General features: G+C 44.2%; 1 protein-coding gene across 3 annotated transcripts in view; it reads left to right on the forward strand.

The window, feature by feature from the left end:
* Positions 1-1178: 1178 nt before the first annotated feature.
* Positions 1179-16082, forward strand: part of EMB (embigin) — a 30334-nt gene continuing 15430 nt past the window's right edge. Inside the window, exons 1-3 of one of the 3 annotated variants that reach the window (XM_083403140.1) lie at positions 1179-1384; positions 11906-11986; positions 15591-15653. In XM_083403140.1, coding sequence (XP_083259266.1) covers positions 1285-1384; positions 11906-11986; positions 15591-15653 — 244 coding nt within the window. In that variant the 5' untranslated portion in view covers positions 1179-1284. The remainder of the gene's footprint in view (positions 1385-11905; positions 11987-15590; positions 15654-16082) is intronic. The other 2 variants (XM_083403141.1, XM_083403142.1) reach the window with 2 other exon arrangements.

The raw sequence follows: 16082 nt of genomic DNA on the forward strand, positions 1-16082 counted from the left end.
GTCTTCCCAGCTTTCAGTGCGACTAGCCAAAAAATAGTCCCTGGTCTATTGTTCTCCTACACCTCAGATGATGTGGACTCCAGCCAGGTGAGAAGGTGGCAATGCCTGCCATCTCCCTCTAGATGCATCACTGGTTAGTTGTTTCTATGGCAATACAGCCAACTCTTAAGTGATGGATAAAGGATGCTTACCCAACCCCCAGTCCTATAACAAAACCTTCACTGGATTTATTTAAGTAGTGTCTGGTCAGGAATTCTGCACTGATTGTACCCTGCAATGCAGATGCAGGTTATTATTACTTCTTCTATTTATTAGTCACTTCCTCTCTCCTGCCTAAATGAAACTCAGAAAGTAACAAACAAAATAATAATAATAATAATAATAAATGTCCAGTAGCACCTTAGAGACCAACTAAGTTTGTTCTGGGTATAAGCTTTTGTGTGCATGCAGATTTTTTGTTGGAAGCCGCCCAGAGTGGCTGGTGAAACCCAGCCAGATGGGCGGGGTCTAAATAAATTATTATTATTATTATTATTATTATTATTATTATTATACCTGAATCTAGATACAAACAAAAGTCAGACTAGACATAGAGGTTCCTTCCAACTTTATGACTGTAAAGAGAAAGCAGAAAGAAGTTGCTGGTAGCCTTTTTGAACAGATTTAAGTGATATTGGTTTGGTTTATTAAAAAAAAATACTGATTTATTTTTTTGAACCAAGGTCCTTTCAAAATGGCTGCAAAAAAAAGCAATACAGTGGCAACGATGCCAATCCAGTCTTTTACCATCACATATCGGTACAAATTAAGACTTTTGAGAAAGCCAAATGCTAAAAGAGCAGCTTAATAATAATAATAATAATAATAATAAAAAGACAGGTATCCTAATGGCAGCCAGATCTGTCTTAGTGAACCTAGTTTTTTTTAAAAAAAATGCACCTGGAATTGTTGTTGTGCTGTTGTGCTTACTTTTGAGTAAGGATGCATAGGATTGGAACATAGGGAGTCTAACCACTCCCTAGTCATTAATTCATTCATAGAAAGATTCGGCGGTTCTAAACAGCTGCGCGATGGCCACACTTTCCCTTTCGCACCTGCCCGACGATTCGCTGGTTGGTTGCTCCTCTTGACGTCAGTCTCCCGTTATTAGTACAGCACCAGGGCAACACCCTTCTCAAAGAACGAGGCGCTGCTTGCTGGAGCGGCCAGGCGGGGCGCAACGGAGCAAGCAGCCAGACTTCACTGCAGTGCTATTGCAGAAGCTTCTGCCGGCTGCAAGCAAGCATGAGCGCCTCCGTGGCGTTGCACTCCGTTCGCCTCCTCCTCCTCCTCCTGGTTGTTTGGGGTGTTTTGGACGTCGGGAGCAGCAGCAGCACTCCCGCAGGTAAGGATATTAATAATCGCTATGAATTTCCGCGGTGTTTTCTGCGGGCGGCTGGCAACCTAGGCAAACGTCCAGAAAAAAGGATGGTCGTTGCTGCGTTTCTCATCCCAAGGTGAACAGTCACCTTGAGAAGGTTTGCTTCAAGGCAAAAAAATAAATAAAACGACGACGACTATTTTCTCCAAACCGAGGGGGGTGGGGTTAGATGGTTCAAGGCATTTTAATTTTAAACATTTTATTTATTTACCCCAGCCCGAGTTTATTTGGCAGGAGGGGGTTGCTTTGGTCAAGTGATGTTCTGCCCGAATCTTCACTTTGCGGCATACTAACCAGGCTCCCCCGCCCCCTGAAAGGTTAATTCCTACCTTATGACTATTAAGATTAAAAAGACACGCGTCTAAGGCGTTTCCAAACTCTGCATTCTCCTGGTTGTAGAATCCTTCGTGTCCTCTTTTGTAAAAGCCATTGATTGCCTTCCTAGTTTAATAAGGGGAGGAGGGGGGAAATTAGCAGGGGAGAGAGAAGTTAAGATTCCAGCAAGTGGTAAAGTGGAGGCAGACAATAGTCCCTAGGACTGGAGATCCGTGTTGTTGGAGCAACATTACCCATGGAATTAACTTAATAATGCCAGGATGATGGCCCATTGTTTCAGCTGTGAATGATCACTGTCCTTTGTTTTGTGTCTGTTTGCTGCTGTGTGAATGATGTGCTACTTGCATGTCATTGCTCTTTGACTCCACTATAACCACCACCATGTGCGCGCACACACAGTTGTAAAAACACAAGGACATAAGAGCCTTGCTGGATCAGGCCCATCCTGTTTTCCCAGTGGCCAACCAGATGCCTGTAGGAAGCGCCCCCCCCAAGCAGGACATGAGCGCAACAGCAGTCCCCCCCCCACCTGTTGCCTCAAATATTTATTTATCTACACCATTCCCATAGCACTTCAGATATTAAACTGTCCCTAAGCAGTCTGCAGTAAACTGAAACAACGGTTACAAAAATGCACAATAAAGCCAGGAATGTGAATACACAGAGATGGAACTTCCATCTCAAACTGCCCCCTCCCCCCCCCCACACAAACAGCTCTCAGCATCCTGTCTCTCACTGTCACCAGTGCTGGCTCTCACCGAAGACCCAACAAACTCACAGATTTGTGCAAGTCTCACAACAGAAGAGGGTTCCTAGATCCTGCTGACATTGCCCTAGGGACCCATCTGCACCATACAATTAAAGTGGTATCGCACTACTATAATCAGCCATGGCTTTCCCCCAAAGAATCCTGGGAGGTTAGGGGTGCTATGAGTTGTTAGGAGACCCTTATTTCCTTTGCCACAGTTGCAGTTCTCAGGGTGGTTTAAAAGTAGGCCCGTCTTCCCAGGGAACTGAGAATTGAAGATCTGTGAATGGAATAGGCTCTCCTTAACAACTCTGCTTTAAATGTGCAGGTAGGACTCTAGTCTCTGGCTCCAGATCCCAAACTTCACTACACATTTAAAGCTATTTTAGCACTTTGAAGTCCTGTTTTGTGCACGCTGCATTAAAGCCCTGTTTGGCACGATATCTGACGATTCTCCCCTCCCCGCAGTTTGCGCCACAGTAAATGCAGAGGAAATGGTGTCTGTGCTTCCTGTTTGAAAGTTTGAGAGAGTTTTACCAAATCACACAGTGAGGATATGAAATAAAGCAGCAGACCTCTTTCATAGACTGAATTCCATTAGAATTCATGGGGTTTATAAAGTTATTATTGAAAAATATCCTTACCCCCTGTTCCTTTTCTTAAAAATTGTAGTATAATCCATGTACAACAGACAGCAGTTTCCAACTAGAAAAACAACCAGATTTTGAATTGCTAGGCGTAGGGCTGGATCCTCCGGAGTCCAAACTCACACTCGTTACACCAAAGTCTTGTTAGAATCATTGAGACTCTGGCTGTGTACAATCCATGCACATTAAAGCATTCAAAGCACTTTCTTTTGCTCAAAGAATTCTGGGTAGTGTAGATCACCCCAAACAACCCTTAAAAAAACTACAGTGCTCATAATTCTTCGAGGGAGGGGGAATGTTTGAATGCAGCCTTAAGCTGATTTCAGTAGCAACTAAGCGCCACTCACTTAGTCTGGATACAACCAATCATATTCAAGATTTCTGAGATGGGGTGGGGTCACACATGCCTCTGATCTATTTACTGCTGAAGAGGCCAACAGGTTGTATCACAGTACAGTGGTACTTCGGGTTAAGTACTTAATTTGTTCTGGAGGTCTGTTCTTAACCTGAACCTTTTCTTAACCTGAATCACCACTTTAGCTAATGGGGCCTAATGCTGCCGCTGCTGCATGATTTTTGTTCTCATCCTGAAGCAAAGTTCTTAACCCGAGGTAATATTTCCGGGTTAGCGGAGTCTGTAACCTGAAGCGTATGTAACCTGAGGTACCACTGTACTGCTGGGATCAGAAGGGTTAGAAAGATATTGAGTAGTTTTATCTCACATTTGTTACTTTGAAGCTGTGTTGCTTCAAAGTAACACAGTGGATGGACCTAGTTTCAGCTTCAGAATTCTTGATCCCCGCAGAGTTGCAGTTCACATCCACCAGCACTGAGTAGTTGCTGTTGTCTAGCCCCAAAATTAAGCAAGTACCTTTGTATTTTGTAGTAGCAAAGCTGTTCAGAAGCTCATCCACAATCTACGTTTTATCTTAAACAGAGAAACAAAGGGACAATTTTAAATGGAGAGCAGGAATGGCCCTTCACTATGAGAAAAGGATTTTTCAGCATAGTGAACTTGGAGTCATCAAGTAAAACCATTTGGCTTCCAATTTAGGAGACACAAATTACTTCATGCCATGGAGTATAATTTAATGTATGGAATTCACTGCCACACAATGGGGGTGGCTGCTAACTTAGACAGGGTCCTACAACAAAATGGCATAGTGTGGAATGTGCCTGTTCAGGGTTCCCACCATCCAACCAGCCAGCAACATCCTTGAGGATACTTCCATTTCATCTTCTCTTGTTTTCTGCTCCTGCAAAAGGCAGTCAGCATTTTGTATCCTTAATCCTTATTGGACTGTTTGGATTCCTCTCCTTAGAGTTCTCCTCACTCCTGTGCCCCTTCAAACCAAGCCTGCTGATCCTTTTGTATATGGATGTTGCAGTTTTGGCTACCTAAATTGTCCATGTGTGGAGAAAGATTTCTCAGTTAGTATGCAGAGTAGTTTAAAAAGGAGACTAATGAATGAGTGGTCTCTCGTTGGTTATGAGTCATGATGGCTGTGTGGAAATTCCAGGTTTGATGTTTTGGAGTTTTGCAGATGCAGAAGTAGGTCATCAGGTGGGGCGAAGCCACTAGGCTTCCTGGCAAGTAGGTTACAGTTGCTTACTGGAAAGTAGAGGGGTGAGGTGGAAGGCGATTGGCACAGTGCACATGCACTGGCAGAAATGTTGGATTGGCTCTGCCAGTGGGTTTGCACCATGCTGACATCCACACCACCTCTCCCTCTGAGTGAGCAACAGCAACACACCAGACAATCAGGTGTGGTGAGCCTTTGGCCTTCTAGTTTTTGATGAACTGCAACTCCCACCAGACCCAGCAAACATAACCAGTGTCCAGGGATGATGGAAGTTGTAGCTCAGTAACATCTGGAAGGTCAAAGATTGACCAGAACTTGCTTAGATGGAGCATCATCCCTCATGGAAATGGTGGGCCTCACTTGGCCTTTTCTGGATTTTGTCAGTCTGCTTATCAGCTGTATATCATAGCTTCAGCGATATAAAATTGACTCCGTGAATACTTCATTTCTGTCCAATACCCTGCAGTGGTGGAGCAAGCAAGTATCTCTTCCACAGTGTGAACTTCGGCTAGACTTTCTGGTGGAGTTCTAGAATAGAACTGTTTTGGGCAAAGTGATGCCACCCTACAGAAAGATTGCCTGAAATTTATATGCTTAGTGCCTTCTTGGAGTAACTTCTCTGCTTGATGAGGTCCATCTGAAGATGGGCAATATAGGAAGATGCTGTATACAGTACTCAGTCAGACCATTGACCTCCATCTGGCCCAGTATTGTGCAAACTGGATGGCAACCCATGTCACCAGGGTTGTAGACATGGATCTCTCCTGGGCCTACCTAGAGATAATACTGTGGAATTTAAACCTGGAACCATTTGAACTTGAAGCATATCCTCAAAGGAGGAGGTCAGAATCAAGACTGGTGGAGAGCAGCAGCAGTTAAATTTTAGGCTCAGGCATTTAAAATGCTGTACATAGCTCTGGGATGATTAATGGATTTCTCTCACATGGCTGTTGTGGGGATGACTGCAAAGCAGCAGTGATATGGAAAGAGAGAATATACAACTCAGGTTCAGGGCTGCCAACTTGAATAAAATATTTGGAGGCCCAGGTAAGCCCCATCGTCCAAGTGTCCCTATTTTCCAGGGACATCCCTGATTTAGAGAAGATGTCCTGGTTTCTGATTTGATCCTGGAATGACCCACTTTTCCTTAGGATGTCCCTATTTACATTGGAGAAATGCTGGAGGGTATGGAGTTAGCCAACTCCCAAGGCATCTGAAGCAATCCTGTATAGTGAAGTTGTTCTTTTTTATAAAAAGTTTAATGTTTTATTATGTTTTTATATATGTTGGAAGCTGCCCAGAGTGGCTGGGCCAACCAGGTAAGATGCATGGGGTATAATTAGTAAAATGATCATTATGGAATGGGACGTCCCTCTTTTCATCTGAGAAACGTTGGAGGGTATGCCTGCATAATTGATCACATAATGTGGTGCATGCACACCATTGTATGGCAATGCTCATCAACTTTGGGGGAGGCCCCCACGACCCCTAAGAGTTGGCTCCTATGCTCAGGTTCTTCACTCTTCATCTCTGCTTTATGTAGCACCAATCCTAACTGTCTTGTGCAGTGCAATCCTACATATGGCTTACTCCCAGGCAAGGGTCTAGAACTGCAACTTCAGACACTGTTCTGCGAGGTACTCTGTTCCCATAAATATTACTACAGTACTGTTGCAGAGAATAAAGTCAGACTTGAGGCCTTGTATGTTTTCAACTGAAGTAGTTCCATAGCTTATAGAACTTCAGTATTTTAGGTATACTTTTAACGGAACACAGTGGGTGGCTGTGTGCAGATGTGTGCAACTGTGGCACACATACACCCCTCAACCATTTCCCTTCATAATGTACTATCATCAAGAAAGGGGATGTGGTTATGAAGAAAAGGGGACATGAGGACTAGTTAAGATAGGTTCGATCTATAGCAGGAGTCGGCAACCTTTTTCAGCCATGGACCGGTCCACCGTCCCTCAGACCATATGGGGGGCCGGACTATATTTTGAAGGAAAAAATGAATGAATTCCTATGCCCCACAAATAACCCAGAGATGCATTTTAAATAAAAGGACACATTCTACTCATGTAAAAACACGCTGATTCCTGGACCGTCTGCGGGCCAGATTTAGAAGGCAATTGGGCCGCATCTGGCCCCTGGGCCTTAGGTTGCCTACCCCGATCTACAGCATACATATACAGAGATATGTAGTACATATCTGTGGTATACCTGGGAATATCCTTGCCTGAAACCAGTGCATTTTTTCTGGGGGGGGGGGCACAGGGGTACGCATACCCCTAAACATTTTGTGAATCTAAGTTTGGCCTCATTGAGGGGCAGTATTTCAATATGAGTAGGAAATGAGAGTACCCCTAAACATTTTTTTAGAAAAAAGTACTGCCTGAACCCCTGGAGAGATGCTGCCAGTCTGTGTATAGACAATACTGAACCAGATAGAGCAATAGTTTTATATTATTTGCAGGCTTGACAGTACCTAGAAGGTGGAAAGATTTGAGTCAACTTGCTATCCGAATGGCACCAGCATTGATGGGGGAAAAGTGAGACACAAGGTGAAAGACAGTGGTGATTTTTAATAGGCAAAAGGGAAGTTTCAAGTGACATGGCATTTTTAAATAAAATACATAGTGTGGAAGGAACAGAACTGGCAACCACCAGCAACGCATGGCTTCCTGTGGCATGACTGTACAAGATGACACTGTCAACCCAAAAGGAGAATTCTGGTCATAAGAACAACAAATGCTTTATAGTAAAACAGATGCGCCTCTGAACTATGTGTTATCCTCATGTTCTGGATGTTATACATTATCTTGTTCTTGTCACAAAAGCAAATTACTTTTTTAAAAAAGAATAGACTCATTTTAAGGGAGCTTCCTCTGAAAAAAGAATCCAGTCCCCAATTGATCTACAGCTAGCAGAGGCAGCCTGTTTCCTTAGAAGCAAGCAGGCATGAATCATTGCAGCAAAGAGCACCAGGCTGATTAATTTCTCAGTCCATTATTGACAAAGGCATTATTGGCTATGATGATCTCAGATAAGACACTGTCATCCTTCCACTTGGGGGACATAACTGAAATGATCTCATTGGTCTGGCGTGGGCACAAACTGTTCTTTGCAGGTTGCTTAGGACAACAACAGAGGCAGGAGACATTAGAGGGAGAAGAACCTCCATCCTAATGGCAAGAGGTGAATTGTTTCATTTACTGTGTGACTTTGCAAGGTTGATGTCTAAACCCTGCTAGTACACAGATTCCCCCTTCCAAAAACCAGTACAGTGGTACCTTGGGTTACAGACGCTTCAGGTTACAGACGCTTCAGGTTACAGACTCTGCTAACCTGGAAGTAGTACCTCGGGTTAAGAACTTTGCTTCAGGATGAGAACAGAAGTTGTGCGGTGGCGGCACAGCGGCAGCGGGAGGCCCCATTAGCTAAAGTGGTACCTCAGGTTAAGAACAGTTTCAGGTTAAGAATGGACCTCCAGAACGAATTAAGTTCTTAACCAGAGGTACCACTGTACAATGGTTTGTTAGTCATTTAGCAACCAATGAGGAAACGGAAACAACACACATTTACCCTTTACATTATACTCATACATTTTCCCCAGACCTGTCTTTTACGAAATATATTTTAACAGCATGTCAAAAAATGACCCGAAATGTGATGGAAGAGTATGAAGAGAGGTAGAACAGGGCAGGGAGTGTGGAGCACCTGCTAAGTTTTGGAGGACTAAGCCCTGTGCACCTTGTCTTACCTTCTTCCCCATCAACTAGACCATGGGTAGGCAAACTAAGGCCTGGGGGCCGGATCCTGTCCAATTGCCTTCTAAATCTAGCCCGTGGACAGTCCAGGAATGAGCGTGTTCTTACATGAGTAGAATGTGTCCTTTTATTTAAAATGCATCTCTGGGTTATTTGTGGGGCATAGGAATTCATTCTTCTTTTTTTCAAAATATAGTCCGGCCCCCACAAGGTCTGAGGGACAGTGGACAGGCGCCCTGCTGAAAAAGTTTGCTGACCCCTGAGCTAGCCTCTTACCCTTGGATGTTGTAGGAAGACACTATTTTGCTGGCAGTGTTGAAGTATGGCTGTTAGTTCGTCATCTTCTCTATAGACAGCAAAATGTATTGAAACAGCTCTGGGGTGGAAAGGTGTGCGTGAATATCAGGGCATCCAAGAGGGTATCTATGGTATTAACTGGGATTTGAATTTGCATCTTTCCAATCCTAGGCTGACCCTGTATACTCTATGTTGGGGTAGTGAATCCTGTGCTCTTGAGAAGCTGTTGGACTGCAGTGCTCATCAGACCCAGCCATACACTGCCCATGGTCAGGAATTATGGAAGTTCCAACATCTGGAGGGCACCATGATCCAGAGACCAATAAATTTAATAAACAACAACAAATTAGGCTGTCTTTTAGCTATTGAGCCTTCTAGATGCCTGTAGAAACAGAGAACCGAGTCAAGGGTGGGTGCTCATGAAGGGTGTAAAAGGATGGCACCCATGCATAGTAGTCCCAGGAAGTAGCTTGTGAACTTGATGCTGTCTATTCAGAGATACCAATTTTTGACTTAAGGGTTGATACTTATTTCTCCATGGACAAAGTGTTGTTAGTGGTAGCAGGGCATGTGCTGCATAGAAAGAAAGAAGCTTAAGAAGTTACCCGTACTCTCATCCCTCTAAAGCAAGGCACTTGTGACAGTTGTCTCCTTTTTGTACAGTCCTCAGGAAATGTAGAACTGCCCAGAAATAGTCTTTCAGGTCTGGGTTTTCTTTTTGTTTGTTTTTATGCCATGTTGTTGTTGTTTAGTCGTTTAGTCGTGTCCAACTCTTCGTGACTCCATGGACCAGAGCACGCCAGGCACTCCTGTCTTCCGCTGCCTCCCACAGTTTGGTCAAACTCATGTTCGAGAACACTGTCCAACCATCTTATCCCTTGTTGTCCCCTTCTCCTTGTGCCCTCCATCTTTCCCAACATCAGGGAGTCTTTTCCAGGGAGTCTTCTCTTCTCATGAGGTGGCCAAAGTATTGGAGCCTCAGCTTCAGGATCTGTCCTTCCAGTGAGTACTCAGGACTGATTTCCTTAAGAATGGATCAGTTTGATCTTCTTGCAGTCCATGGGACTCTCAAGAGTCTCCTCCAGCACCATAATTCAAAAGCATCAATTCTTCAGCGATCAGCCTTCTTTATGGTCCAGCTCTCACTTCCATACATCACTACTGGGAAAACCATGGCTTTAACTATATGGATCTTTGTTGGCAAGGTGATGTCTCTGCTTTTTAAGATGCTGTCTAGGTTTGTCATTGCTTTTCTCCCAAGAAGCAGGCATCTTTTAATTTTGTGACTGCTGTCACCATCTGCAGTGATCATGGAGCCCAAGAAAGTAACATCTTTTTATGCTATAGACTTGATTTAACAGGGAGGAAGTCCTCCTTTATCATTTTCAGCCATAATCGCTAGTCATAACCATTAATCATTCACTTAAAGTGCTTTAGCTCTTGCAAAGCGGCTTTCAAATCTCTGGAATGAAGTTGTCAGAAAAAGCCAGCCGCTAGAGAGAATAGCAGGAGACTGACCTGTCCAGAACCCAGGATGTGGTCTGAATCAGTCAGGACTTGATATGACTTATATTTGCTTTTGAAGCCACTTCCTTAATTTTGTGCATTGTACATTCAGCCTAAGCTTCTTTCAGATTCACCCGGCAAAATTACGATAATATATATGGACCACCAGGTTCTTTGTTAGAATTTTGTAAAACTACAGTGAGTTTATTTCCTCTACACTTCCTTGAAGGACTTGGGGCTCATCCAGATTACCTTTATACCACACTTTCAGGCACAGGTTTGCACTTTAAAAGTTCTGTGTCAGAGTGTGGCACTTTTATCTGGAAAACCCAATTGCTGTTTGCTCCAATTCAATGGTTAAACACAGGTTTCCCCAGGAAAAGCACCAGCCCCCCCCCCAAAAGCCATTAAAATATAGCGGACCCACCACTTAATACTACAAATTAATAATGCAGTGGATCCACTCCCACTAAATGTCCCCAAATAAATATAGTGCACCCACCTCACGGTATACCAATTACACGAATTTCTACAATTTACCACAGATTATCTAGTGGGGGACTTGTGTGAGTGGAAAATGTAATGATTTAGAGTCCCAGGCAGGATCTGATCAACAAATGAGAAAAGTTTTATTAAACAAAAAAGTTTATCAAACAAAGTGGGTCAGGAAATGCATCCCTAAACAGGTATTTAAAAAGGTAAAGGACCCCTGACAGCTGAGTCCAGGCGCAGACGACTGGTTGTGGAGCTCATCTCGCTTCACAGATGAGCCAAGGGAGCCGGCGTTTGTCCATAGACAGTTTTCTGGGTCGTGTGGCCAGCATGATTAAGCCGCTTCTGGTGCAACGGAACATCAAAACAAGAGCAGCGCACAGAAATGCCTTTTACCTTCCCGTCGGAGCGGTACCTATTTATCTATTTGCACTTTTTTGGTGTGCTTTCGAACTGCTATGTTGGCAGGAGCTGGGACCGAGCAACGGGAGTTCACCCCGCCGCAGGGATTTGAACTGCCAACCACCTGATCCGCAAGCCCAAGGCTCAGTGGTTTAGACCACAGCGCCACCCGCGTAAAAAATAATAATATCCAGTATTCATTACCAGAGCCCCTGCCCTACCATTAGACAGAGTGTGGCCAGTAGTGTAGTGGAAGTCCACGTTCATGGGCAAATGATTTGGAGTACTTCAATATCTTCTTTTGGAATGACTTGAATTGGAATTTCCATGAAGCTTTGTTGCATGAAGGAGATGATGGAGGTCAAGGGTATGGGGAAGGCTGACCTGTGTGGTCCACATGGCCTAGCCTGTGTCCCTAAGCTAGCCTGCTGCCCACAGGTGAGATATAGGATGCTCTCCTGTCTCTGTAAGCTTTCATTTCCAGTCTGGTTTGCTTTTCCCTGTACACGGAATGAAAGACAGGTGCCCTCTTCATAACTTGTTGTCAAAGGATTCGGACGTTTCCTCACTGTGTTTGGATGAAGGGTCCGCTCCATTCTCAGGATCCAGAAACATTTTTTAAAATAAATAAAATTAAAACAAGAATCTCGAAACTGAACCATAAAAAGAATAAATATTTTTCCCTCTTCTTTTTTTATTGTATGTAGCTGATACTTCGACAGCACAAAATCCCAACCAGGAAACAACTTCCAGCAATGGAATTTTCTCTAAGGGGACTTCCACTTCAGGTAACAACCTATTATTATTTTCCAGTAGGGCTATTTTCTCATGTCTGCTGTTTCTACCAATAGTGATGACAGCACAAGATTAATCTTGTGCTGAGGGAGTTTGCACTCTAAAATATTCCAGTTATTGAGAGGAGGAAGATAAAGCTGAGGAACACCTTGTGTTTTACTTTTGCCCTGTAGGAGTCTTCTTGTCACTCATTCCAGGAGAAGCCTGTACCTTGTCATGTATTGATTGAGTTGCATTCTTCAGCCCGGGCAAGTGTACCTGGAAGCTCCACTGATAAGATTGTGTAGGCAAAACAGAAACAACAAGTGTTTCAGCCCCTTGTAACTTAAAAAGAGGCACGTAGCAAAATTCTCAAGGCTGCAGTTCACGCATCCTTTAAGCTGGGGCTAGGCACATTCCCACCCTCTCCTCCTCCTCTCTTAATAAATGCAGAAAAACCAGATTTATTACCTGGATTCCTGCTGGCATGGACATGAATCAGACCCTAGCTTCTGCACCTCTTACCCCCTACTAGAGAACCCAGGTGGCATGGGGGGGGGCAGTTTCAGCAGCCTCAGACACCTACAGGCACATTTGCACCGCACATATAAAGCACATGACTTCCCCCCAAAAGTCATGGAGACTGCAATTTACCCACACAGGTCTGCCAATCCCAGTGTTCTTAACAAACTACAGTTTCCACAATTCTTGAGGGGACTCATGTGCTTTATACATGTGTTGGTTGTGCTTGGATATATGGTGCAGATCTGCGATATGCACCATAAACTTAAAGTACATGATGTCCCCCCCCCCCAAAAAAAAATAATTCCAGGAAGTGTAGAATGATGGCTCTGCACGCAGTAAACTACAGTTCCCAGAATTCTTTGGGGGAAGTAATGTGCCGTAAATACACGCAGTGCTTTTCTTCTAGGAAAAAAAAGGTGTTGGTACTGTGTACAGTGTACCTCTGGATACGAATGGGATCCATTCCGGAGCCCCGTTCGCATCCTGAAGCAAATGCAACCTGTGTCTAGGCATGCGTGGGCCATGATTCGCTGCTTCTGCACAAGCGCATGAAGTCATTTTGACTGTCTGAGCATGCGCGAGCGGCAAATCCCGGAAGTAACCCATTCCGTTATAGTGGTACCTCGGGTTAAGTACTTAATTTGTTCCGGAGGTCCGTTCTTAACCTGAAACTGTTCTTAACCTGAGGTACCACTTTAGCTAATGGGGCCTCCTGCTGCCATTGCGCTGCCAGAGCACAATTTCTGTTCTTATCCTGAAGCAAAGTTCTTAACCTGAAGCACTATTTCTGGGATAGCGGAGTCTGTAACCTGAAGCGTATGTAAACTGAAGCGTATGTAACCTGAGGTACCACTGTACTTCCGGGTCGCCGCAGAGTGCAACCCGAAAGTGGTCAACCTGAAGCAACTTCAACCCGAGATATGTCTGTACTGTTGAGAACCCCCAGAAGAAGAAGAAAAAAAAAATGACTGAGTATACAGTATGTGCAGCCTAAGTCTTGGCAGTATGGCCAACAGGAAACAGTGTATTTAAAAAACAAAACAAAACTGGTCTGGTTGAACTGGAGGCTACTCCTACCTGAGCCCATGCCTGCCTGCCTTACTTACAAGCATTCCAGAAGGTGGCACTGTCTCTCATTTTAATATCAGCATTGCCGTTTGTTGAACGCGGCTGAGTTAGGAGGATAGGAGCACAACTAGAACTAGTTGGCTCCACCTGTTGCTGGTTCTACCTGACATCAGGCTCCCTGTCTTCCACCCTCCCAGTCCCAATGGACACTAGCCGCTGCCATTCGGTTGCATGTCAGATATCAAGCTGTTTCAGTTGCTTATCAGGCCAAAGGGGCCCAGCCCAGGAAATGCTAGATGATCTGATTTGTGCTCATTGTGTCACCTAGCCCACGGTTACATTTTGGGGAAGTTCCGCTGTTTATTTCTCAACTTCCTGTACAGGTTTCCTGTAGTGGGTGTTTGGTGGGCTGCTGCCCTCTTGCACTGTTTTGTGGGCTTCTGGGAAGCATCTGATTGGCCAATGGCGGAAACAGGATGCTGGGCTGAAGTGGTCCCTTGCCTCTGACCCAGCAGGTCTCTTCTTTTGATGCTCTGAAACTCCATTCAGCAATCTTCCCCTCCAGAACCATCAGCCAAGGCGTCCCAACAAACAGCTGCCTTTGAAACAACTCCTTAAAATAAAACGCAGCCCTTGCTCCAAAACATTTTCTCTCATCCACAGGAAGGGAGGAGCTTTTAAAACACACACACACACACACACACACACACACACACACACACACACACCTCCCCCCAGCAACTTGCATCTTATATAAAAATGAAAAGGAGCCAGACCCCTGCAGTGTCGGAAGACTTTTTCATGCTCCAAAATGTTTTGAAAGAATATTAGGGTGGTTCTGATTTTCAGCAACCTAGGCTTGGTCTCTGGAATGTATTCTTCCTAAATATCTCAGACCATGATCACAGCTACACAGGGCCAAGGAAAACATTACTTTAAAAGTATTCCTGCACTTAATGTGCCCATTCTTCTGCAAGGGTCAAGACAATGGCAGGCAGGCAGGGGGCACTTAACCCTTTCCTGATATCCAAGAGTCACCCCCCCCCATGCTATTTGCATTGGGAGGAACAATCCTTGGGCTACACTGGGAATAAGTGCTGGAGAGAGGGATCCCCCCCCCCACAGCATTGTGAGTTTATGTCTGTGTGCATGTCTGCTTTAAGATCTCCCCCTTTGTCTTGCCATAGTTTCGATATTACTTTTCCTCTTCCTCATGGCAACTACTTAGGTGTGCATTTTGGTTGTGTTTTTTAATTGCCTGTTCAATGTGGTAATGCATTTCACCCTACTGTAATGCATGTGACCTTACATTGAGTTTGGCTCATAGTCTGTAGTTTAGTGTGGCCCATGGTTTGTAGAAGAGAAGTCAAATCTGCAGTGACAGCTTGTAAACGATTTTGTGATTAAAAATGTGCTTTTAGGGCACTGTTCACTTCAGATGAAGACTTCTTAAGAGTCAATTCCAAGACACAGCAACTCCTGTAAACTAGGAGTTGCTGATTGCAAAGGCCTCTAACTGAGACCCTGGAGAGTTGCAGGCAGAGTAGACCAATTGGGACCAGTGGTCTGCTCAGAATAAGGCAGCTTCCTATGTTCATTACAAAGTGCATTTCTGTCCTACCCTTCCTCTAAGCATCACGGAGTGGCATAAAAGATCTACCTTCCACTGAGTCTTCTTGGTCTTCCTCCAACTCTGCATAACTCAGCTTTCTGCAACCTGGCATCCTCCAGATGTTTTGGATTATATCTGCAGCCAGCACAGTCATGGTCAATGGCCAATGTGTGGAGGAAAATATATAGAGCATAAGGGTATCAGAAAATGAACTAGGAGGATAAGGAGAAGCTCTGAGCACAAGGCTGTTTTTAGTGGCAGCCCAATGTTCTTTATGAAATGTACTTCTGCTCCTGTGGTCCTTATATTTTTTGATTCAATTAAAGAATGTTAAAAGAGCAAATTAATCTTCTGCTGTATCTTGTTCTGCTCGATATGAAAATAAACCTAGTCTCAACTTTTCTTTTTGGCAGCTCCACGTTCCGTTACACAAGCGCCAATCCTGCCTTTCAAGAAGTATAATTTAACCATGAAGGGTATGTTTTCTCCTCTTAATCTTGAACATTGATTGGTAGTAGAGAGGTCATGCTAATTTGGTTTCTTTTGCGTGGGAGTGGGGGCAGGGAACCACAAGTAAGAGTCCAGCTATCATGGCCATGGAGATAAATTTCAAAACATCGGATCAAAATTTTCTAGAGTAGCTAAAAGCTAGAGAACAAATTGAGGGGGTGGAGGGGTGGAAACTGCTTGTATTTAAGGCTGGGCTGAGATGGACAGTCTTGATGATGATGCTTTATGGACTTCATAGGCTCCTTTGGGCTGTGTGGGGTACGCAGCTAATAAATATTATTACTTGAATTTTTGCCATTAAATAATTTTACATCAAAAAGTATGCAGATAGAAACCAAACATGTCTGACTATTTAAGTCCAGAATACAAAGTACAGCTTATAGGTCGCTGTGCAG

The sequence above is a fragment of the Podarcis tiliguerta genome (genome assembly GCF_965153285.1).
Source record: "Podarcis tiliguerta genome assembly, chromosome: 11".
NCBI lineage: Eukaryota > Metazoa > Chordata > Lepidosauria > Squamata > Lacertidae > Podarcis > Podarcis tiliguerta.